Here is a 24,550-nt window from a genome sequence, read left to right as displayed (position 1 = left end):
TTTCAGTTAGTTTATATATATATATATATATATATATATATATATATATAAAGAATAAAATAATGACAAAATAAAAGTAAGTTTTTTGGCCTACTCTATCTTATTATTTTACTATTAGAAATTGATATTTTATATATATATATATATATATAATTTATTTTTATAAAAATAAGATATATTTCCTTGCGCTTTTTCCCAGTACTTTTTTAGATCTAAATATCTAATGCAATAATCTCAACGTTATATCAGACATAGTATGCAATGGTACATTTTGTTTCAAAACATTGGCGATTACTGTTGGAATTGGCCAGCGATAACAATCAGTCAAAGGCTATTTGTGCTGGTAGTTGTAGCAAAATGTTAACGATCGTTTTTTTCTGCTCTATTTCATAGTGCCGAGTCAGGTCATCGCGCAGTTTTTGAGTATAATAAATCTATATCATATTTTATTAATATATAATTATTTGTAATATTTTTTTTATATTTAGATTAATTTCCGGCGAGTAAACAATTTATATATCTTCTTATCTTAATCAATGCTTTATATATTAAATAATTTAGATACTAATGAATTACTAATTTATATTCTGCTATATCAATAAATATTCTGATCAAACTCAAATAATTGTATAATATTGTTGGTCCAAATTTTTTCTTTTAATAAATTAACGGCCGATTTGTAATACTCAAATTTTAAATGGTTTATATGGATATAATAGATATAAATTGCAGATTTATCATTGAGTGATCTCGCTGTGTATATTTTTGTGGATGACAATACAGAGTATATCTTTGGCGGATATCGCGTAAATTGGGATGAGGCTCGAGTAATTTGTTTGAGTTATAAAACCGATCTTGCGACAATAGATACTGATCGAAAGGCGCAAACTGCAATCCATGTGATCATTGATGATTTGCATAAGTATTGAGAAACTTACTTTTTGAAAATTATATTTTCAAGACTGATAATATGTAATCAGCGATTTACGATAATTTATGGATTGGAGGACGAGAAGAGTCTTCTGATGCCTGGTTCTGGATCTCAAACGGGAATAAAGTGAAAAGCGCGCCATATCGAAATATCAATATATGATATCCGAATTCTTCTAATGAGGATTTACAACAATATCTGAGCATAGATAGATTACATCCATGATACATCGATTTTTGCTGCATTATCCATAGATGCAATCAACGAAGATCTTTTATCTGCCAAAGAGGTAAATAAATTTTTCATTTAAAATAGTTTATCATATCTGATATTATTTGCATGCATTATCATATTCAAAAATATTTTTTTATTATTATTTTATTATTACTATGATATAGATATATTTCTTCAAAACGATAATATAGATATAGAACACATTGTAATAAGAGCGATTTAAATTTATTGTTAATGTATTAAATCTATTGCTAAATGAAGTAATTGTTTCTTTTTTAATTAAACAGATAGAAATCATTCCAAAGATAAAAAAATTAAGATAATAAGTTCTATTCACATGGATGAAGAAGAATTCATTTTATATTCAACGAGACTCACTTGGCCAGAAGCTGTAGTTCACTGTCGGAAGGAGGGTTTGCAGATTGCTGAAGTCAAAACAATGTCACAGGCTCAGTCACTGGCACTCCTCATGATACGAGCCCGACCTGGTATTTCATAGAATTAGATTAAATAGGATATTCTTAATATTTTTATAAAAAATTTTTATAAATAAATATTCTTTATATGTTCATATAAATGCAATAATATAACAATTTCTTATATCTGATTAATAATCATTGTATAATCTCAGAATCAATCGAGAGTGCATGGATTGGTGGATATGTAATCATAAATATGTAGAAGTGGTTGTCATCTGGCAATAATATTTCAAACAATGATTTATGGAGAAGCCATAATAGAGAATTGCATGGTTGCTTTTACTGGATAGACACATGTATGAACTACTAGTTTATTTGGAGGCAAAATATGATCATAAACGAGATGTTCTTTGTCAAAGATGTAAGAATCATAACTATGGAAATAATTAGAATGAATATAAGAATAAATTTATTTGCTCAATTATATATTAATATTTGCTTTATAAATTCTTGAATGCCTAAAATATAAAACTTGATAATTGAATTTTTAGAATTTGATATTTAAAGACCATTTAAAAAATCATGTTAGGAATTAAATTATTATAAAATTTCCTGAAATAGAAAATTTTTTATGTAATTATTGCATCTACTTAAAATCACACTTACTATCATAATCTCTTTTAATTTTAGCCTCAAAAAAACAGATAAGTAAAAAACCCATCGCAGTTTATATAGAGGAATGTCTTTACTGGATAGGATTCCATGCACATGGTTTCAAACCCAGCTCTCGTGTAAAGAATTAAATGCTTCACTTATACTAAATTCTCCAAAAATTATTAATCACGTGATGTCTCTGATGGAAGACAATTGAAAAGGCAAGATAGCAAATATCAAGAATAAATAAATAAATAAATGTATGTGTGTGTGTGTGTGTGTGTGTGCGCGCGCGCGCGTGTATATATATGTATATGAAAGATAGAATGCTATGCATGTATTAAATGAAAGAAATGATAGCTTGATTTTTCACACAATACTATAAAAATCATTAACATCTATCAACATAAACCATCAGAAAATAGTCTTTTTTATTAAAAATAAGAATATATTTTAATTATAAATCATGAATTATGAAAAAAGAATTGCAAGATTTGTTCAATTACTTATTTCATATGGTTGATAATTGTAGAACTGCAGCATATCTGGACTGATGGCCGACGTAAATTGTCGACATTCAATGACACCATGCTCTGGAGGTAGACTTGGGATTGGGAAAGTACGGGCGAACTAGTTTCCGAAATAGATGCAAACTTTCATGTTCCATGGTATTCAACTGGTCAGTGTCATAATAATGATGCAAATTGCTTGAACTTGGATCATACAGATTACATTCCTATCATATATGGGCTAAGCTGTAATCAAAGTCAAACATATATTTGTCAACTTTATAAGTATGATAAAATATTCTAAAAGTAGGAACTATTTCAGTTCAAGGACTGATTCTAGAATTACTATGGGATAAGAATCAATGATAATTTTTCAACTATATATAGATAATTAGATTTGGTAAATTTATTTTTTTTCTATGTCAATCTTAGAAATAATCACTATCACTTAATAAGAATAATTGATAAGGTCATAAATCGTTGATCATAAATCATAAATTTGAAGGATCAACAGCATGTGCATCTCGCGGATCGAATTTGAATAAAAATTATGCATTTACGGCAATAACGACACCAAAGATTTTTGCTTTCAAAAGTAATGACGCTTTTAAAAGTATCTTATGGTGAAGGAAATAATCGAAAGTCTGTTCATAAACAGGAATCATAGTTTCCTTTGTTTATAAACAGGAATCATAATTTCCCAGAATTGACAAATCAAACTGATAATATTAAAAAAAATTTATATTATAAAGAAGGAGATTCAATATATATAATTCCAAATTCCTCGGATTATAAGAATAATTATAATGCAAAATAATTATATTGAAAAAATTACATATGTAGGAGAAATGGAAAAGAAAGCTAATAATCACAATATTACTGTTTTTCCCATTCTTTCATATCATATCTTTGAAGAACCAATCAAGACAAAACAAACTTCAAAAGATGCAGAGAACAATATTTCTGGTGAATTTAAATCACTCTTTTTTTAGTAACAGCATTAAATCTTCAAGAGATAACAACAAAATTTGAAATGAATTTACATTTAGATATTTACCAATCTCTGTTTTTAATGTGAGATCAATGCTTTATAATAAAATTAAACTACGTCCAGGCATATCTCGATTTCTCATCTATTTTCTGTCTGATCGATATTATTATCTATGATATCACATTCAATATAATTGAAAAAAAATATTCTTATATTAAAATAAAGATCGATATAATTATATCATTATACTTAAAAAGATAGATGAAGTTTACAATAAAGAATAATTATTAATAATACTGTTAATAAAAATTACTCAATTCATTTTTTATTTTTATAATAAAATGACTCGATTATATAAAGTATTTCGTGTTGCTATAGAAAAATTTCTTTTACCATGCCTTTAGAATTTTTAACCAATCTGATAAATATATATATTGATATGCAAGTATAACATACCTGAGGATTCAAAGATAATTTTCATGGTTACAGATATAAATTTTCGAAGTTACATTATTGGACAAAGTGCATTGATAGTTTGAAAATTTTCTGACAGTTTTGTCAGGTAAACTAATATATGCTGTTGTCGTACTCAAGTAGTTTTAGAATCAATTCTACAGGACAATATTGCCCATTAAAATCTTACTCCATTTACTTCAGATTCTTTCATTGGATATTTGTGACAGACTGTCAATATTTTCTTTCAATGCCTTTATCGTAGCCTTATCCTGTTTAATAAGTTTTAAATAAATAACAATAAATGCATTATATGAATGCAATATATAGTATGATATAAGATATATATGTTATATTATATAATAAAAAGATTTGATAAATATGTATATGCAAGTATAGCATACCTCAGGATTCGAAAATAATCTTCACGTATCCTAATACTAACATTATCTAGAAAAACTACTCGTTTTTTGTGCAGATCCTCATAACCATAGAAGTAATCGTACAATTTATTATCGAGATCAAGAGACATAGAATGGTTAGATCTCATCTATTTATGTGTTTCAGCTTCCGATCTTTCATAAATTCTACCTGCTTATCCATCAGTCAGAACATCGATTTACAAAGTACAAATTTCAAAATTTCCCTTGTCATTGTTATCGTTTCTTTTCTTCTTCTCCTTGTCTTTTCATGCTTTTTCCTTTTCTTATTTATCATTTTAATTTCCTCCTTCGTGAATATCTTCATCTGCTGCTGTATAGCATTGATTGTGAAATCAAAATCCTTGGGCCGTTTACCTATCAGAATATCGCGAAAACGATGTCGTTGGCAATTCGTAATTATATCTCTTGAATAAATTTGCGAGGGTCTGATGATGAAAACAATAAAATTCCAAGCTGCTTTACGACAACAGGAGTCAGTCCTCGACAGTTGATGTTTTTAACTTTTCAAATCTTTTGTACGGTTCCCGTTGCCAATTTACATCTTCCTGTCTGAAATATAATAAAAATAATCGCTATATTTGTTACATTTTTTTGCATTTTGTTTCCGTAAAATTATCCGAAGAATCACTAAACTAACCTAACTCAACAGTGTAGCATGTATGTGTGTATTAATTTATTATTTTTATACGTAAATCGCACATATCATATACACTCATCTTGTGCCATTTGTACGAATTTAAATAGCTTTTCCTCTGTATTATTTACTATCGAAGAATTATTGCATAAATAATAATGTATAAGTTTTCTTTGTAATTTCTCCTTCTTGTTATCGTTCCATGCTTCTCTCTTCTCATTTATCATTCTGATCGCTTCCTTGCGAATATTTATATGAACTACTAAGTATATTTATATATTTAATAATTTACTATATCAAATATTATATATTTATATAATAATGTACCATATCAACAACAGTCATTAAACTCGCCAACGTTCATTCTTATCCAATTCGACCACCAATCACATACGCGGAAAGCGACAACAATGAGTACGATATATATCGACTTCAAACGCGCACTTCTCGTGCTCTTTGCTTCAAGAGAGAAGTCCCAAGAATTGCAGTGCAAAAATCAAAATAATTCCGATATGTAAGTGCATATAATTAGTGTACATATTTTATATATCTATTTTTTGAAATTATTTGTTATTGCTATGTGAAGGATTCACTGATTGTCAACTCAGCCTCCCAGGAAAATTTTTATTTTGCTGAACTAAAAGAGCGGAAAAATATTCTTTATGAATTTGACGAGCGCGTAATTTTTTTATCTAAATTTCAGACATAATTAACTTATTCAGATACTTAGAATTTTTATTTTCTAAAATTATATTTATATATAATTCCAAGATTAAAGAAAGATATTAAAAAAAGGGAAAATGAAATGTCGCAGAATTAAAAAATTAATCATGTATAACAATTCATGTATGTATACGATTTTTCATCCAAAAAAATCAATCATAAGTCGTTATTGTCAATTAAATAGCTAGTTTATATCAAAGTACTTATCGTTTTCGGGAGAACGGACGGCCATTTTCCACGTCGACGCGATCCGGCAAACAGCAGTAAAACCGCACCGTTTCCATTTGTAGTGAGCAATCGTCGCAATTAGCCCCGTTAAACGCCGCCGGGTAAGCGAGAGGAGAGGCCACCACCAGAGTAACAGCGATGATCAAATCCCTGACCAAGGCATCCGTGTTTCAGAACGAGCTGCTGCGCGGGAGAGAGCGAAATTTCGCTCGATACAAATTCGATAAAGCCATCGGTGGTCACCAGGACTTGTTATCCGGATCTGGTGGTTTCCTAGTCCTTACGTTAGAAAACTCGCAGCACTCGTCGAGTTCCTTAACTATATTATCGATATTTCGGAGAAGTTTAATTTATTGGAACATGTTATACGGGGACCGTAGCGTGAATTCTTTTTTTGGATACGAAAAATCGGAAATGAATTTTTATCACTGTTGTATTGATTTTCGACAGCGTCAATTTTAAACTTAGCCGTGCGATGTATCCTACTTGATATATTTTTCGTTATCTTGAAATATGTACTAATATAATTATTTTAAAATATAATTTAAAAAAATATGTATATGCTTTGTTAAAAGTGGAATTTTCCATAGAAACGTCAATACAATTAGTGAGTGTCAATCAATAAATGTCGCCATGAACTGTCAAAGAAGGCATGTAGGTAACCTGTGACTTGTATCTGAATTAACAAATTACACGCGTTGATTGCGGAATTGAACGGTAACCTTTTTCTACGTGAGAAGCATTTTGAGTTCCGATTATCTGAATTTCTAGAATCGATCGTCATCAGGATCATCTGGATCGAGCACCACATCACAGGGATGTTCGCAGCGATCATAATCACTCTTTAGTAATGTCGCTTTGCCCTTCATCATCTCATCAGCTTGTCGCAGCGGCAATTGCTTTTCGACGTGCTCGTCGTAAATTTCCGAAAGATTTTGGCCTCGAAAGCACGGTCGAACATATATCTGGAAATACAAAGGTCACCCATTCATATATTTTATTAAATAAAAGTATAATTGTAATTAATGAATATTTATTTGAATTTGCCCAATTTCAGGGTTTCTAACTTATACTAGAATCATGAACTAAATTCTTTGTTCCCTCGATTGCGTAAATTTGTAATTAATGCCAATTACATCGAGAACGAGATTTATTAATGCGCTTCGGATGTTCCTTTTCCAGGCGGAAACCACGACAAGCTGCGAAGGCTCCATTAATCAAGCGAAATCGAGCTCTACGTTAGTGAAACGCGCGTGTAACTTGAGATCCGATCACGTTTGTCCAGCGAACGTGCGGAATGGTCGCAATTCCTGCAGCAAGGAGAATTCGATCAGCTGTAGTTGTTGCCGGGCAAGAAACAACGGCGAGGACATTTCGGAGTTGCAGGACGAATGCAGCGGTGGAGATGCAATCGATACAGTACCGAGTAGAGAACGCGAGCATTTCGTAGCTTCGGATACCGATCGTAAAAATGAACCTGTAAAAGCAGCTGAACGGGACAGGTTCGCTTGTATTCGCGATTCCTCGGTTTCTCATTTTATTCATTTAGCTTCTCTTTATAAAGTGTTTATTTCATCAAATTAATTAACAATAAATATACTTATCGTCTCACTATTAATCGTATGATAAATGATGATCGTATGATTCATCGTATTATGAATCATATACTTCAAAAGTCGCGATCGCATTAAAAATAAGTACTTTAGAATTCCAAGAAAGAAATGATTAATTACAAACTCTTTTCATTAATAAAATAATAATTATTAACGAACATCTTTCTTCACTTCTAATATAGATGTGATGTAGTGTCGAGAACGACAGATGGTGAAGCTGCTAAAGCGACAGAATGGATTCCGCAATCCGCGCGTTCAACATTCTATCATCATCGCAAAGCGCGTTGTCCATCAGCTGTATCCTACTCGAACTCGGATCCTGTAAATCTTCTGTACGATTCGGCGCCTCGTGAGAGAAAGGACAAGGTCGCGTGTGGCGACTTTTCGACAGACAGGGGTAAGAATTTCGCGTCGACAAGTTGTCACGAGACATCCATCGATCTTGACGGCGACGTAGAGAATGTCGTCACGAGTGATGCACAGAGTCGTCGTAGTCCTGACATGAAAGACACGTGGATGAAGTTGGATACCTCGTCCCGGAAAATTGTAGAATCGACCTGGCGATGCCGATGCGAGCATTATCCGCATAAAGAATTCGTCTCTGACTTGTTGAAGTGCAACCATTGCTGCAACGGGTATCATCATTGTAATCATCGATCATGCGATTGCTTTCGTCGGCATTACTGTTATCGGCAGCAATTATCTACGAGTGCGAAAGGGTTAATAAGAGAGAGATTTATTATAATATATATTTTAGAAAAGAAATCGGACGAGAAAATACGTGACTGAAAAGAAATGAAAAAATGCTGGCTGCAATCTCTGTTTAATTCACTCTTTTACTATCATTTATATTGCAGATGCAAGGTGTGCGGATACGTTCCCGACCGAAATGCTCAGCATAAAAGCTGGCACGATCAGATGCGAGGCGAGAATAGTCGATTGTATATGAGGCAGTGCTGCTCGAAGGAATATCCTGGAATAATATCAGCCTCTCGTGAACGAAACGATGAAGAACGCTGGGAGAAGAACGGAAATGAAAAGGATGACAATGACGACAACGATGAGGACGTGGTTGTTATCAATCACAAGGACTCCATGTGCATCCTCGCCGAAAAATATAAAGTCGGCAGGAAGTGCCGCGGTAGAAAGTGCGAGGATAAGGTGAGCTCGGACGATAGGACAGGGCGAGAAAGGAATGAGTGTAACAAATCGTTGACTTCGAAAGTCATCGATCAGCCGGAATCGCCACTCGAAAACGCTGTTCCGCATCACAGGCCGAGCATGAAACACGTTTGCCGAGCACATTGCGAGTGCTGCGGGACCGCTTCAAGGATCGCGAGAAACTCGTGTAGTCGTGGATGTGGTCGACACGCGCCGCTGGAGGGTGAATTCGACCGATTCAAGTCCCCTTTGAACGAGACGACTGCTACTTACCGCTGTTCAAGTCGAGCGCCTTGTAGACGTGCCTTTTAATTCAATTTCGTTTCGTATACAAACACGTTTACGTACTTTTTACATCAATTTTTTCTTTTCTAGTTATTTTTTAGCGTTACAAACATTTCTTTCGCATAAGAGAGAGAAAGAAAGAAACATTGGAATTAAAAATAAATTAAAATTTATTTCAATTTTTCCTTCTCTATCTACATTTTTATTGAAGCGAGAAATACCATAGCAGCGTGCGCAAAAAATTCAAGCGAAATCGCTGTACTTATACCGCGTTTCTCATTTTAACCATTGAATTTTTTTCACGGTACTCTTACTCGCCGTACTATAACGCGAAATAATGTGCAGCGGGGTATTAAAACGCTAAACGTCGAGAATAAAAATTATGCAAATCAAATTTGGATGAGCCCCCGTGAAACGCTTTAACTCGTATCAGTCAAATTAAATTAACGTTACGCAGGCGGAAAAGTTTTTAATTCGTTTTACTTGTAATACATGTGTCGGGGCCATTTCCCGTCCGTGGGAATTTTAAAGCTCGCTACGGAAGCGTGGCACGTTAACGGAATTATCGAACGTAAGCATGCCGAATGCGGGCATTAAATGCCGTGCGGTATCTTTGGCATTTAGCGTCCTCCGGTGGCAGCTTTTTGCTCGTCACGCTCTTTATGCTCGTTGTTACGCTCGTTGTCTCATTTCTTTCCTCGCACCGTTCGTTCCATGCTAATTAGCACCCGCCGACGTTTCTGAAAAGGATTCTGACCTGCAGCATTTTACTTCTTTTTTCTCCCTTTCCCCCCGAGAAGTTTGGGCTCTCGCTGATGCTAGTCCCGCACGTACGTCCCTCCACGTTCCCTTTCTACTTCGATTTCTCGACCTTCTTCCTGATGTTCCACGCCGTTCGAATATGTATTTTCTAGTTTTGTAAACGATTCGGGCGCTTCTGTACGAACGAATTCTTGTTCATTGTATCCTATTTACATATTCGAAAGTATAATGTTTGGAAAGCAGCATATAAACCAATAGTTTTTAATTTTTCTAAGATATAGTTTATAATGTATAATATTAAATTTAGAATGAATATTATTTTGTAAAGACAGTAAAAATTGCCACCTTCTTCCATTATGCGAACATGTGTTAACCGATCTTTAAGAGTACGCTGAAGTTCTTCGCTAGCCTTTGTCAAGTCCGCTCGATTACCAAATTCCGTGGGAATGTCTGCGTGGGTTATTACTTCGTCAAAAATTTTCTGATGCAAATTTTTAACAATGGCTTCCGCCACCATCGATCTGGTCGATTCTATCCGCGGTGTATTATAGTTATTCTTTTTTTGACGATATCGTCTGTAAGCTTTCTACATGAAACTTATGATTATTGCCCTTTAATTTTATATAAATTTAGCATAAAATATGATACACGACTAATAATTTTATATGCAATATATAAAGTAATTTTTATAACTTTATTTTATATAATATATAATATAAAATAATTTTTATAACTTTATTTACTTGTATAATTGAAGCAGCTTCATTAGCTCTTGCCTCCGTCAGTCTTGATTCCTCGCCTGATCCTTCCGCCACCATCGATCTGGTCGATTCTATCCGCGGTGTATAATTATTCTTTTTTTGACGATATCGTCTGTAAGCTTTCTACATAAGACTTATAATTATTGTCGTTTAATTTTATATAAATTTAATATAAAATATGATATACGACTAATAATTTTATGCAATATATAAAATAATTTTTATAACTTTATTTTATATAATATATATAATTTTATATAATATGCAATATAAAACAATTTTTATAACTTTATTTACTTGTATAATTGAAGCAGCTTCATTAGCTCTCGCCTCTGTCAGTCCTGATTCCTCGTACATCATGTCTAACCAGGCTACTGCTGGAATGGCATCTCTAGGTTCTATCATATCTACGTCGCCTTCCTTTTCCTCTTGCGTTTGCATAGCCACTGTAAATAATTAAAAACGATTTAAAAAAAATATTTGTTCAAAATGTAGATGTATCAATCAAGCAATTTTTTTACTCATTTTCATTTTTAGATTTCTCCTTGTGTAATATCCGCGATAAGTGGCCTGTATTAGAATGGCGGCTTTCGATGCCTCCGCCTGCGAAGCTCCGGCTTTCCTCAGGATCTCCAGGGTCCTCGTTGCCGCTCGTTGCCATTGAATCATGCCCCGAGACTCGTTTAACAACATCCTCTCGTAATGACCGCGGAAAGCGGCCTGATTGATGGCAGCGAAGATGACTCAAGAAGTCACAGTAGCGATTACGGAGACTCATTAAGACCTTACGTGATATTGATGCATACCTGTATTAGCATGGCATATTTCTCCGCTTGTTCCAGCGGTGTTCCCGTCGCTCGTAGAATATTCTGCAGAGATATCCTGGACTTTTCGTCGCAAGTGTCGTCTGTGAAAAATCGAAAGGGAAGAATTTCTCTCATTGCACTTTGTTCCCGTATACTTTATAGCTTATGTCAGCAATACCAGCAGCGGAATTGTTTTTTTACATAATTAACTGTGTAATTACCGTCACACTCCTGGTACGCTTGCATGTCTACCGCGTCCAAGTACGCGCGGAATGCTTTCTGAACAAAAAGGAAGAAAACGACTGAGAAATATTATTTAACTGTTAGGATCCCTATCTGGCACGCGACACTAAATTGTATACCTGAATTCTGGGCGCAGCGCAGGCGATCTGTTCTAAACTCAAGCCGCTGCGATAAAGTATACCCACGATGGCTTGGCTTCTCAGTAAAATATTGTTTACGACTTTCACTGCAACTAGAACGCAATTATAGAACGAATTATAGAACGTGATCCGTAATACACGATTACAGTCATTTATAGTTATAACACGTGTACTTTATGACGCGAATGATAAACAATTATGATATGATGATTATATAATCATTTTCTGCAGTCCTTTTGAATTTACGTAATAAATTGTAGAATCAGTGTATCATATATAAATGTAATATGATAAAATATATATGTAAATATCACTAATTAATTTATTTAACACTGTAATTAATATTTGGTTGCAATTGCGTAATGCCACAAAATTTGTAAAATTGTTATAAACGATGCAGGACATACCTTTTGCATTTTCTCGTGTAATCAGCAGCGCTTCTACATAATCAGCAACGAAGCAATAGATGTTCCTTGGCTGCGAACGTAGGACCTTTACGAATCAAATAATAATTTAATTGTCCTTTGACTAGACGGCAGTAAATAGGCAAATAACAATTTCGTAGGGCAAACCTCGCGTGCGATGTCGGCGCATAGTTCGCGCAATCCTTCCGGGACTTTGTATATATGTTTAGCTCCATGTTTCTGGAGTAAAACGTTCATTTTCGTGATTATTGCTTCAGCCGAGTTGCTTGAATTTATCGACTCTCGCTCTTATCGCAGGTAATATGATGTGCGAGAGTTGCTAACTTTTAGTGATAACGAGCACATGCTCTTTGATGAGCTATACAAGGCGATATAAAATGCAAGTAGCCGAAACTAGACAAAATTTAGCTATTAGAAATATTGAGATAAAAATGGTAAAAATATAAATATAAAGAAAAATTTCGTTAATTATTATCATATCGGCTATTGGCGTTAAAGATGTTAAAATCTCACAAACGAAATCTTACCACTACTCCACAAAATATTTCTCGATGTAATACATATATTTTTCTTTATTTCTGTGAATGTTCTATTAATATAATGATGTCATTCTCAATTCTTTCCCTCTACCACGATATCACTCATTGAAATAATATGTAAATTATCGTGGGGTATTCTGAGCGTCTATTGGGCCTGGCTTGAGTCCCACTAGGATCAGTTTCTTGTTGACTATGATCCCGCCATGTCGGCGGCGCGTCTGCAGTTATGAACCTTGTAATCTCGGTGATTCTGTTGTTGTTGGCTTTACTGCCATCGTGTGAGTAACTTACATAACGTTTTAATGTAAAGTTGTCGTTTTTGACGCGATCGTGCTCTGTGAAGTTTTAAGAATAGCCATTGATTTTGCGTAGTGACACAATTTAATTGCAAAATTAAAAAATCATATTTTTATTCAACATATTGTGTCGAGAAATAATTAAGCAAGTCATAGAATTGGCATAAATAGAAATGATATGTCATAAAATCTAAATCAAAAATAATTATCAATATATACAATGTACGATCAAAATATTTAACATCCAGATGTTTTTAAATAATTTCGGCATTTAATATCATGATAAATTTAAAACATGTGAAAGGAACCAAATATAATTTCTTTCCAAATGTAATATCTGTTGAATGATAATTGAATATTCATAAACTGACGCGGTCACGAATACCCGTACTAGTTTACATTGAGAGGTTTTTGCTATAATCAAGAACCCAAGCGATCATATATACATTATATTCATGCATTATTAATCATGTGTAAAAGTTGTTTGCGCCTCCGTCTGTATATATGTCTTTTTTTCATAAAAGATCAATTAGATTTTTTTACTCAATTAAACATTATTCGATTATTTTTATCTTTTTATTTTCTTTAGTACGAATAATCGAGGATTTTAATATAGCATTATTTAAATTTGTTTCACATATATACATGAAGTATTATTTGAGAATGTGTAGAAGCATTTACATAGAAATTATGCTTAACTTTTAGCACACAGTCAGAATGATGATCGTATATATTATACTACGTATAATTCCCCTAATCGATATGTGGTAACCACGAATGGCCCACCTGGTCATTCCAAATGGAGCGAAGGCAATGGTTCTTTCGAACCACCGGGTCATAATAAATGGGGAAATGCTGGCAGAGCGCCACCAGGTAATCGCGATTCTCCAGGATTAGCGAGCAGCAATCCTCCAGGATTAAATGGTAAACGTCCTCCGGGTTGGAACCGAGTAAACATCGAACGACCACTCGAAAATGAGAAATATGAAGAAGAATTAATTTATCAATCTCGTTCCGATGAAAGAAGGCCTTATGGTCCGGATGATCATACATCCGATTCAAACAGAAACTCACAAAATCAAGAATGCAGGTATATTTCAATTGAAAATATTCAATTTTTTATTAATATATAATGGAAAAATAAATGTCTCTCTTATTCGTGCTAAATCATAAAATTGAGCATCTGATGAAAATATTTTAATTATTATTGTTAAACAGAAACAACGAGTTTCATTGCAAGAGTAACGAGTGCTTACCGCAAAGTGTCAGATGCGATAAAAGAGTTGATTGTCGCGATGCTAGCGACGAAGCATTTTGTATTGCGTAAGATAAATACATATATAATTTATACATATATAATTTATATGTATCTGATAAACATATACATATATGAATGTATCCGATAATAACAAGACTTGATTTTTTCTTGTTTTTTTTTAATCGCCTTCTTCACTTCTCCAATTTATAATATAAATCTCAGGCTTACATTTGCGAAACTATAGGAACAGATTTGGAGAAAATGGCTGTATTTTGCCTGAACCACCAGAAAATGGATATTACAAATTGGATGATTGCAATGGTTGTACTAAACGTCCTGGCGATACAGTTCCTATAAAAAGCATCCTCACTTACAGTTGTAAAAGCAATTATTTACTGAGTGGAAACACCATTTCCGTTTGTGTCGACAACGAATGGTCCGAACCACCTTCGTGTTACAGTAAGTTTATTTTGATGATATTTATTCGTGAAAATGTCAAGTTTATATAAATTAATATAAAAGTAATACCTTTTTATTTAATGAGAGAAAATATAATCTAATAATGTGTGTTGTGTATAATATAAAAATTATTACTTACCTTCAATTATTATTTCCGTAGAAGTTTGCCCACCGTTAAACAGTACGAGCGTAGACATTTCCTGCAGTTACAAGCAAGAAACAGTGTCCTGCAGTGAGCGTATATTGCCTGGTACACGGGCTACGCTTGCCTGTAAATCATCTTATAAATTACCTTTAACGAACGATCCGGCTTACAGAGAGATCACATGTCTTGACGATGGTTTATGGGATAATCGCGTTTTTCGCTGTCTACCAGGTATTTCGTATATTTCACTCATATATTTTCTAATATAAGAAAAAAAGTTTAATTAAATATTCTCTTTGTATGATTTTATCAATAAACTAAATATACGATTTTTTCAGTAATTATTATTTGTGTAGATTATAATATTATAGTTTCAAGATTTTTCGGCTTGTAATCCGGTGTAATCGTTATTATATCATAAAACAATATAAAAAATAAAAATATTTGAAAAATATTAAACATATTTTTTTAGCGGAAGATATAAAAATAAATATTTCTCTTCACAATTAGAATGCGGGACCACCATTGCACGCGGTAACACTTTAATCGTAAACGGATTCGAAGCCCAAATAGGGAAATTTCCCTGGCACGTGGGTATTTACGCCAAGAAAAATACAAACGAGTACGAACAGATATGCGGCGGTACTGTTATTAGTAGCAATCTCGTCGTATCAGGTAAATTATCGGTATACGGATGATTATATTCTTTTATTATTGTTTATTCTTTTCGTGTATTTTCATGTATAGCCGCCCATTGTGTTTACGATGAAATCTACAATAAAGTTAATAACCCACGGAATTATGCTGTGGCCGCCGGCAAACATCAACGCAATTGGAACGCGAGAGAAAAATATTCTCAGAAATCGTTGGTAAGGAGTATCCAGTTGGGCGGCAGATACATGGGGGCGAGAGGTAATTTCGCTGACGACATAGCTTTATTGAAGCTACAGACATCCTTCGAATTAACTACCTTTGTGAAGCCAGTTTGTATGGATTGGGACAACGAATACGAGAGGGAACAGCTGCAAGTGGGACAAGTCGGCAAGGTATAACACTGATCTAATATCAATTAATTGACTGTCTTAACACAGTTCAATTAATCGCGAGGGTAATCGAGCGAAAATATTTTCGAGAAACTAATAATTATTAATTATAATAATAACGCAGTTTTGAATTAAACTTTGGTCGCGTATATATTAAGACGTTTTATCGTTTGCGTTAATTGATAAACATACATATGCACATTTTCGAAGATAGATGTATGTGCAATCGAAGACTACATAATTTTTGAAGTACAGAATTAAAAAATGGCTTGGTCCGCGTGTTCAGGGAGCGAGGGAGCATCAAACATAAAGAGAAAATAGAACGAATTCGTGAGTTTACTTCGTGATTTCAGGTGGTCGGCTGGGGCAAAGACATTAGAGGTGAATCTACCAGGAACTTACAGGAAATTGACATGCCGTTCGTGCCGTACCAACAGTGTTTGTCCGCAGTGCCTCTAGATTTCCGAGGATATCTCACGTCCGACAAATTCTGCGCCGGCCGTTTGAACGGTGAGTTCGTATATGTGAAAATAACTGTGAGATTTATTCATATTAGTTCAAATTATTTTTTTGAAATTGTCGCAGTGATTTAATTTGTTGAGATAAATTGTAATGATAATTGTGTATTGCAAGACTTTTTAAATAGTTTTTCATAATTATGTACAAAAATAATTGTGCAATTACCAGGTTCGAGTGTCTGCGAAGGAGATAGCGGTGGTGGCTTATGTTTTGAGAAGAATGGTATTTGGTACCTTCGTGGTGTTGTCAGTGTAAGTCCCGCGAAAAGAGGTACTTGCGATTATAACTCATACGTTGGATTTACTTATGTTAGTCATTTTCGTGATTGGATTCGCGAGGCTTATGTCAATGAACAGTGATTTTTTTGAGTTGTCGAATGCATAGAATGTGGGTATTATTGCATTTAATAATAATATCAGATGAATAGAAATGATGTATAAAATAACAAAAGAACAATACAGATACAAACAATAGTATATCTCCTTTAAAATCTTAATATTGGTTAAAAAAGAATTACAGTTTTAAAGACTACGATAAGATTGGCTTTTATTTTGAAAACATGATGGAAGTAATATATACATGTATGTATCATACGTATCATAATTTTTTTAAATATGTATAAATATGTATAAATATCGATTTAAAAAAATTATGATACATATGTGAATTATAAAGTTTTAAAATAGAGCGCTATAATTATGTTGACATATTTTTTGCGAAGAAATAAATAATAAAATTATTACTTCTGTTTTATATAGCTGTATAATTGCTTTCTTATATATTTGTTAAAAATATCAATAAAAATTCGGAGTAATATATTAATTAAAATTTTTTTTTCTAAAATAAATGTGCACTTTCAGATGTTACGTAATCTGTCATTTTCCACGAATTTATTATTAAATCGATTCTTCCAATTCTTTAGTATACAGATCGAAAGTAAAACCATCAAAAGATTAATAACTTAGAAAATTCTTTATTTATTATGATTTTTTAACATATAATATAAAATATGAAATATAGAGTACACCACCACATTTCTAAACTAGAATATTTGCCAAATTTTTTACTATATAATAAGTACTATAATAAATAACCGATAATAATATAATCGATACTGTATAATATTTTTACAAGTGCAACATTGCTATCAAGAATAAAAAATATGCAACTGCATTTATTTCAAAATATTCATTGCATGAACATTCTTATCAATGTTGATATCATTTTTATTAAGTTTTTTTCTTTGACATGATGCGAATCAATGTCAGTAGTGAACAAATATGTTATCAGTTATTGTATGATATTCCGAATATCAGTTGCATGCGACGAATCTCGCTCGAGTTCCTCATTTTTAACCATAAGAGAAGATCATCTTGTCAGTTGCGCGTCTGCAATCATGAACGCATGCGTTACATTCTCGGTGGTTTTGTTGTTGCTGGCTTCACTCCCGTCGCGTGAGTAACTTACAAAACGATTTGATCTAAACTCCTGTTATTGTGTTTCTGATGCAATCGCACTCTATGGAATTTCGTGCTGAGAATGATTGCAAGTTTGCAACTTTGCATAATATATGATTTAATTGCAAAGTTAAAAATTAAAATTATATTTTTATGCAATACGCATCTAAATCATTGAATAATCAAGTAAATCTACAGAAATGATAAAATTAATTTAAATAAAAATGTGATTTATTATAAAATAATCTATTTACATTATGAGTATAATGCGCAACAAATGATTCAAATATTTAGATATTAAAAAAAGATTGAGAATAATTTATCTATACAATTACACATAAAATATAGAAATATATAAGAATATGCATAAAAAACCTAATTTTTGCCTTAAAGATAGAATACGAGTATTGTAAAGATTGAATATATCAAGATTGGATAGCAGCGAATTTTTATATTAAAATGTTTCTGCTATGTATTCAAAAAGCATCATATTTATTGTTCGAACTTAAGTCATTTATTAAAATTTCATTTTTCAGTCTTTCTTTTTTAATTTATGATAATTAGATTATTCATTAAATTTTCTTATTCTATTAAATTTCAAAATATTTTTTATTTAATATATAAATTTATGAAATATATATAAATATAATTTTAATATAGCATTATATTTAAGATTTTTCATATGTATGCAAGCATACGTATGTACATGTGTGTAATAAAATATTTTTCGAAAATTCATTAAATGTTTACGTAAAACTCTGCATTTTTAGTCTATATGCCAGAACGAAAGATTGCCACCAGAAAAAGTTTTAGTAAATGCATTTACTGACATGGTTCATTATCTCAGAAACGAGCTAGAACCTTGAGTGCTCGCAGGTTATGACTCTTTATGTAGAACAATAAAATTTGATTTTTGTAAATATCCCATTGGCAATCGAACTTGGGATTTTTGTTATTTACCTAACCAACCAGAAAGTGGACATTATAAACTGGATGGTTGTACGGAGCCCTGTGAGATAAATCCTAATGATACAGTTCCTCGTAATAGTTTTCTTACTTATAGTTGCGAAAACAATTATGTACTAAACGGAAACGCAATTGCCATTTGTGTCAATCTCACATGGTCTGAATCGCCTTCGTGTCTCAGTAAGTTCACTTGGCATTCCTTGTTTAGTCATAAAATTGTATAATATAAGAATTTACCATTTACTATATTAGATGTTTTGTTATTATATAGAAATTTGTCCACCACTAAGAAGTACGAGCGTAGATATTTCCTGTAGTCGTAAAGGAGGAAAGGTATCCTGCCAAGAGGTTGTACTGCCTGGTACAAAAGCTACACTCTCATGTAAACCATCTTGTAAAATATTAGTAACGAATGATCCAGGTTATAGGGAAATCACATGCCTTGATGATGGTACATGGGATAATCATATTTTCGCTGTTTACAGGTATTTATCACTTGCATTTGATACAGGACGAAAACAGAGAAATTAATGTCACGATTAATTAATGTTTTCCGCGTGTTCCAATAATGGTGTCAATCAGTAGATTGCATTATTACTTTTGTGGATAATACTACATATATAAATTATATATATTATTATATAATATAATATAACACTTATATATAAGATTGTAATTTATAATTTGTTGATTTACGAAATCACAATCGATCAACAAAACAATGTTTTGATTAATGTTTTGATTACTTAGAATGCGGGTTATCTATCGCACGCGGTCAGACTTTAATCGTAAATGGATATGAAGCTAAAGTAGGAGTATTTCTTTGGCACGTTGGTATTTATGCTAAGCAACAATCGGATAAATATGAACAAATATGCGGTGGCACTCTTATTAGCAGTGGTCTCGTCATATCAGGTAAATCATCGTGCGAGAATGATTATCTTACTCTCAATGTTTACTCTTTACTATAATCTTTTTCATGTTTATATATAGCGGCTCACTGCTTTTATGACGAGATTTTTAACCAAATTAATAACGCTTTTGATTACGCTGTTGGAGCCGGCAAATATTTTCGCGATTGGAACGCTAGAGATGAATACGCTCAAAAATCATTGATTGAGAGCATTCGGCCGGGTGAAAGATATTTAGGACAAAGAGGTAATTTCGTTGATGACATAGCGCTTGTGAAACTACAAACACCTTTTCGACTCACTACCTTAGTAAGACCTGTCTGCATAAACTGGGATAATCAATACGAGAGAGAACAGTTGAATGCACAACAATCTGGGAAGGTAATACTAATCAAGTATTAATCATGAAAATCAATTGATTCATTGTCTTACAAGTATATTAATTTTTGCAAGAATATTTTGTAATCGGAAGTAAATACATTTGAGAGATTAATAGTTATTAATTACATTAATAACATGGTTCGAATTATTTTTTCAAATTATTCCCGAGTATTAGATTGTTACTACTCATGTTTTTATTAATTATTACACATGTATACACATCGTTTCGAGAATTGATTCGTATATCAGCAGAGTTGAGTGAAAAATAACGTGTTATTTGTAACGTCCGTTACTTGTAATCTTTACTTTTTTTCGATAACGATAATTATTTTTTTCTGTTTGTAACGATAACGGTAACGGTTTTACAGTAACGAATTTAATTGTTACTTTTATCGTTACTTTAGTTTATTTTTATTTAATAAGTCATGAGCAATTATAATATACATAGTTACATAGTAAGTGTTTATCGACGTTTTGATTCTACATCATCAATGATAGAAATCAATTAATTTAGTTGTAACAGTGTGAGTGTTAGTATAATATCTAATACATCCATGCATAAAATATCCATGCTTACTAAGTGGTTAAATAGCAATGTAATTGGTTGAATCCAAAGGTAAAAACTAATCATATTTTATTGCTATTTAGTCGCTATAAATAAAATATACCTATGTGATGTGTAATTCTATAATACCTGATATCTTAGGGATTGAAAAATTTATTCCTATTGCAAAATATCTTGCAAACATTTTGAAAAGTTATATATGCATTTTTCTGTATTGTTAAATCTAAAATTTCTAAATTACAAATGGAAAATTTAATATGGAGAATATTTTGGAATTCTATATAAAGAATAATGTTTGCATAATAATTTAATTATCGAATATAGAAAGAATAACAATTATATTTTAAAATCAATTACGTATTTAATTTTTATATTATAAAAAGTAACAAAAAATAACGGATCATTACTTTCTTAATAACGGTAACACGTTACTTTTTTTGAAGTAACGTTCCCAACTCTGTATATCAGTAGAAAAACTATTTGATTTTTAAAATATGATTCCCTCTCTCTCCCTCTCTCTCTCCCTCTCTCTCTCTCTCTCTCTCTCTCTCTCTCTCTAAAAACGGCTTGTTTCTATAATCTATATTCTATATTCTCTTGTTTTGAAAAAAGAGCAAACATCATACATAAAGAAAGAACGGACATGTGAAATCTTATTTCTTGATTTCAGGTTGTTGGGTGGGGTAAAGACATTAATAGCGAATCTACCAGAAGCTTATATGAAATTGACATGCCATTTGTACCTTATCAGAAGTGTTTGTCCGAGGTACCTGTAGGTTTCAGAGGATATATAACATTAGATAAATTTTGTGCCGGTCATTTGAATGGTGAGTTCATATACATATGTGTACATATATTGTATGAGATTTCTCTGCATTTTTTTACCTAGATTATTTAACGCATAGTATGAATAATAATGCCAATTGATTAATGATGGGTAAAAATATTTGATGATATAATAATAATTCTATTATATAAGAAAGAGGTGTAAATATTTTATGTTAAAAAACATCTCGTCATTTATATACATATAATAAAAATATATATAATTGTATACAATTATTAGGTTCAAGTGTTTGCGATGGGGATAGTGGAGGCGGAATATGCTTCGAGAAGAATGGTATTTGGTACCTTCGTGGCATCGTGAGCGTAAGCCCAGTCAGGAATACTGCTTGTGATTACAACTCGTACGTTGCATTCACCTCCATCACTAATTCCTATAGTTGGATTTGCCAGATTTATGCTAACGCACTTTGAGATTTGTGAGTTGCAAGGAATGTTGCCGACACATATTATATAATTGATATTGCAATAGATATTAGACAAATGTACATATAAATTATATCAATAAGATAACAAAATATTTAACAATAAATAAATAACAATTATACATTTTATAAATTTAATATTGATTAAAGAAAACTCAAATATTGTGATATCATAGAAGAATTTAGAGAAGAAATTATGCCAAATATTAATAAATAAATAGAAAAGGAAATACGTCATTTCAAAATTATATTTATATATTTATATTTATATATTTTTAGAATAAAAAAAGTTACTTAATTTTAATTTTTTTTATAATTAATTAGCGTATAAAGACACACATGTCTGTATAATTGAATTACTAGTTAAAGCAAATGAGAAGTTAGTTAAAGTAAGCAAGAAGAGTGATTTATTACCATAATTTTTCTGTTTTAAGAAGCATTGTAATTTTGAAACATACATAATTCTAACACTATTTTTGTCGGAATATTGTTTATGTTCTGAATTATTTCCCGAGCTAATGATCTCTATTTGAAACATAATATGTATCTATATTTTGTATGTTTCTCTTATCGATTTTATATATCATAATATTGAAATTATCAAAGTTAATCACGTTCGTTAAAATAACAAGATTAACAAATTTATCATTCATTACATTACAGTATTTCATTGCATAATTTGTTGTATTATATAAATATAATATTATGTTATAAAGTTACATAAAAAAATTAATATATCTTATTCGTGTGTCTTTTTCTTCATATCATTTATTTTAATGTTGAGCAACACTATTTAATAAATAAAAAGCCATCAGGAATATTTCTAGGTATAAAGTATTAAGTATAAATTAATAAGTATATGATATGGTGCCATATCATAAAAGATTTTAACAATTCCAATGCATGATGTTACAAATAAGAAATAAAAAGACTTGACAGAGTCTGTGACTATCCACATCAGATACAATTTTCCGCTATCGTGTTTATCTTCATCGAAAACATCATGACAAAATAATTGCGTGAATATTTTCTAGCAAAATTATTGATTCCAAGGAAAAGATAATTTTCCTTTATAATTTATCTTTAATTTACACACTTTGAGCTTTAATTTACACACTTAGATCAAGCTATAGATAAACATTTAATTCATTCACAGCGAAGATTGTGTAAATAATTTGATTTTAACATTTTGAATTTTAAACAAATTTTATTGTAATTAATCGAATAGTTACAATTTTATATAAGCTTCTTTCAAGCATAAATAATAAATTGAAAATTCTATATTATTGCATCTTTTTGTATACATATACACGATTTGCGTTGTGTTGTTTAAATATTTTCAAATAAACCATAATGCTGCTCGTAAATTTTGCTTTGTAAATACATCAAATTAAACTAATTCAGCTTTCAGAAAAATGAAACTAAATCATTAAATATGGAAAATTATACATTACTGATTACTGACATTAACATTGTAATCATTGACGTTAATACTAAGTTAAAATATCGATAACTCGTAGATAATAATTATTATTTCGCAATTGCTGCATTTCTTTTGATGACATGGACAATATTTATTTCATATCAATTTTTTTTATTGCTATCAATTATGATGTTGCCGTTCTCAACTACATTTTCTGACACGATACAACTTGGCATCGATGAAGTAATCTACAGATTTGTGGGATATTCCGGAATCCGGATATTCATTTGATTTGACGTAAAGTCCGCAGTCAATTCTTTATCATCAATTACTAACACATTTACCACATCGATGCATAATTATGAACGTGTTGCATTCTCTGATAGTTGTGTCATTATGGATAACATTGAATGAGTACTTCTATAACGTTTTGATTTAAATTTTTGCTGTTTTTTAATATAGTGCGATTTATTTTAATGTGCTTTACAAATTTTCATGCCAAAAATAACTATAAGAATTTGTGATTTCGTATAAAAATACGACTATATTAATATTTTCACATGTATTTCTGAATTGAATCATTAGGTAAGTTCGAATCAAATAATCGGGCAAATAATAAAATTAATTATAATTTATAAAATGATAATTATGAATTTTTATACAAGACTATATTGAGTTTATGCTGTATTCAAAAGTAATATTAATAAAAGTAATCGCATATATTGTTTATGTATCAATAATTTAAACTTGAGTCATCCGAAAATTTTGTTATTCCGAATATTTTTATTAATTTGCAGTATAATTGTATTATTGATTAAATTTTCTTACTTTATTAAACGTCAATATATTTTTCATTTAATAAATATATAACACAAATAATTTTAACATGGCATTATGTTTTTCAC

The 24,550-nt window shown here is 31.5% G+C and overlaps 4 protein-coding genes and 1 long non-coding RNA gene across 26 annotated transcripts; 3 read left to right on the top strand and 2 right to left on the bottom strand.

The window, feature by feature from the left end:
• Positions 1 to 6,719, bottom strand: LOC145970783 (uncharacterized). 4 transcript variants are annotated; one of them, XR_014438608.1, is made up of 7 exons: positions 6,195 to 6,719; positions 5,272 to 5,905; positions 4,596 to 5,183; positions 4,195 to 4,463; positions 2,745 to 2,993; positions 1,544 to 1,650; positions 1 to 1,209 (listed from the first exon to the last, which is right to left on the bottom strand). It is a non-coding gene; the product is annotated as an uncharacterized LOC145970783 (long non-coding RNA). The 4 variants fall into 4 exon arrangements; XR_014438609.1 differs by having other exon boundaries at positions 5 to 1,209; positions 5,272 to 5,530; positions 5,596 to 6,713; XR_014438610.1 differs by lacking the exon at positions 6,195 to 6,719 and having other exon boundaries at positions 5 to 888; positions 939 to 1,209; positions 5,272 to 6,048.
• LOC145970780 (uncharacterized) lies at positions 5,685 to 10,944 on the top strand. Of its 16 annotated transcripts, none has more exons than XM_083097727.1 (8): positions 5,687 to 5,782; positions 6,282 to 6,320; positions 6,394 to 6,503; positions 6,810 to 6,877; positions 6,991 to 7,198; positions 7,402 to 7,721; positions 8,015 to 8,551; positions 8,690 to 10,941. In XM_083097727.1, exons 5-8 carry the CDS (start codon positions 7,070 to 7,072, stop codon positions 9,303 to 9,305), a joined length of 1,602 nt encoding a protein of 533 aa, XP_082953853.1. In that variant the 5' UTR covers positions 5,687 to 5,782; positions 6,282 to 6,320; positions 6,394 to 6,503; positions 6,810 to 6,877; positions 6,991 to 7,069; the 3' UTR covers positions 9,306 to 10,941. The 16 variants fall into 16 exon arrangements, with proteins under 16 accessions (XP_082953864.1, XP_082953851.1, XP_082953848.1 ...); XM_083097731.1 differs by having other exon boundaries at positions 6,394 to 6,484; positions 6,810 to 6,873; positions 8,690 to 10,940; XM_083097726.1 differs by having other exon boundaries at positions 6,810 to 6,873; positions 8,690 to 10,940.
• Positions 9,431 to 13,238, bottom strand: LOC145970782 (uncharacterized). 2 transcript variants are annotated; one of them, XM_083097741.1, is made up of 11 exons: positions 12,943 to 13,238; positions 12,563 to 12,808; positions 12,398 to 12,482; positions 11,970 to 12,082; positions 11,829 to 11,886; positions 11,608 to 11,708; positions 11,323 to 11,521; positions 11,099 to 11,247; positions 10,784 to 10,924; positions 10,386 to 10,626; positions 9,431 to 10,245 (listed from the first exon to the last, which is right to left on the bottom strand). In XM_083097741.1, the coding sequence occupies exons 2-11, from the start codon at positions 12,650 to 12,652 to the stop codon at positions 10,097 to 10,099; spliced, it is 1,326 nt and encodes a 441-aa protein (XP_082953867.1). In that variant the 5' UTR covers positions 12,653 to 12,808; positions 12,943 to 13,238; the 3' UTR covers positions 9,431 to 10,096. The 2 variants fall into 2 exon arrangements, with proteins under 2 accessions (XP_082953867.1, XP_082953868.1); XM_083097742.1 differs by lacking the exons at positions 9,431 to 10,245; positions 12,943 to 13,238 and having other exon boundaries at positions 10,454 to 10,636; positions 12,563 to 12,888.
• On the top strand, positions 13,128 to 19,277 carry LOC145970781 (modular serine protease-like). Of its 3 annotated transcripts, none has more exons than XR_014438605.1 (10): positions 13,128 to 13,232; positions 13,956 to 14,340; positions 14,469 to 14,573; positions 14,753 to 14,967; positions 15,128 to 15,343; positions 15,623 to 15,787; positions 15,860 to 16,158; positions 16,509 to 16,665; positions 16,843 to 18,128; positions 19,195 to 19,277. XR_014438605.1 is itself a non-coding variant. In XM_083097740.1 (9 exons), exons 1-9 carry the CDS (start codon positions 13,181 to 13,183, stop codon positions 17,031 to 17,033), a joined length of 1,785 nt encoding a protein of 594 aa, XP_082953866.1. In that variant the 5' UTR covers positions 13,128 to 13,180; the 3' UTR covers positions 17,034 to 18,560. The 3 variants fall into 3 exon arrangements, 1 of the variants encoding a protein (XP_082953866.1); XR_014438606.1 differs by lacking the exon at positions 19,195 to 19,277 and adding an exon at positions 18,902 to 19,040; XM_083097740.1 differs by lacking the exon at positions 19,195 to 19,277 and having other exon boundaries at positions 16,843 to 18,560.
• Positions 18,907 to 22,875, top strand: LOC145970687 (modular serine protease-like). Its single transcript, XM_083097556.1, has 8 exons — positions 18,907 to 18,943; positions 19,008 to 19,277; positions 19,369 to 19,572; positions 19,643 to 19,654; positions 19,848 to 20,012; positions 20,091 to 20,389; positions 21,625 to 21,781; positions 22,021 to 22,875. The coding sequence occupies exons 1-8, from the start codon at positions 18,907 to 18,909 to the stop codon at positions 22,209 to 22,211; spliced, it is 1,335 nt and encodes a 444-aa protein (XP_082953682.1). The 3' UTR covers positions 22,212 to 22,875.
• Positions 22,876 to 24,550: the final 1,675 nt, after the last annotated feature.

The sequence above is a fragment of the Camponotus vicinus genome, unplaced genomic scaffold (assembly GCF_025532165.1).
Source record: "Camponotus vicinus isolate PSW18456_S1 unplaced genomic scaffold, iyCamVici1.0 SCAF_4, whole genome shotgun sequence".
NCBI classification, from domain to species: Eukaryota; Metazoa; Arthropoda; class Insecta; order Hymenoptera; family Formicidae; genus Camponotus; species Camponotus vicinus.
This window is presented reverse-complemented; position numbering and strand designations above follow the sequence as displayed.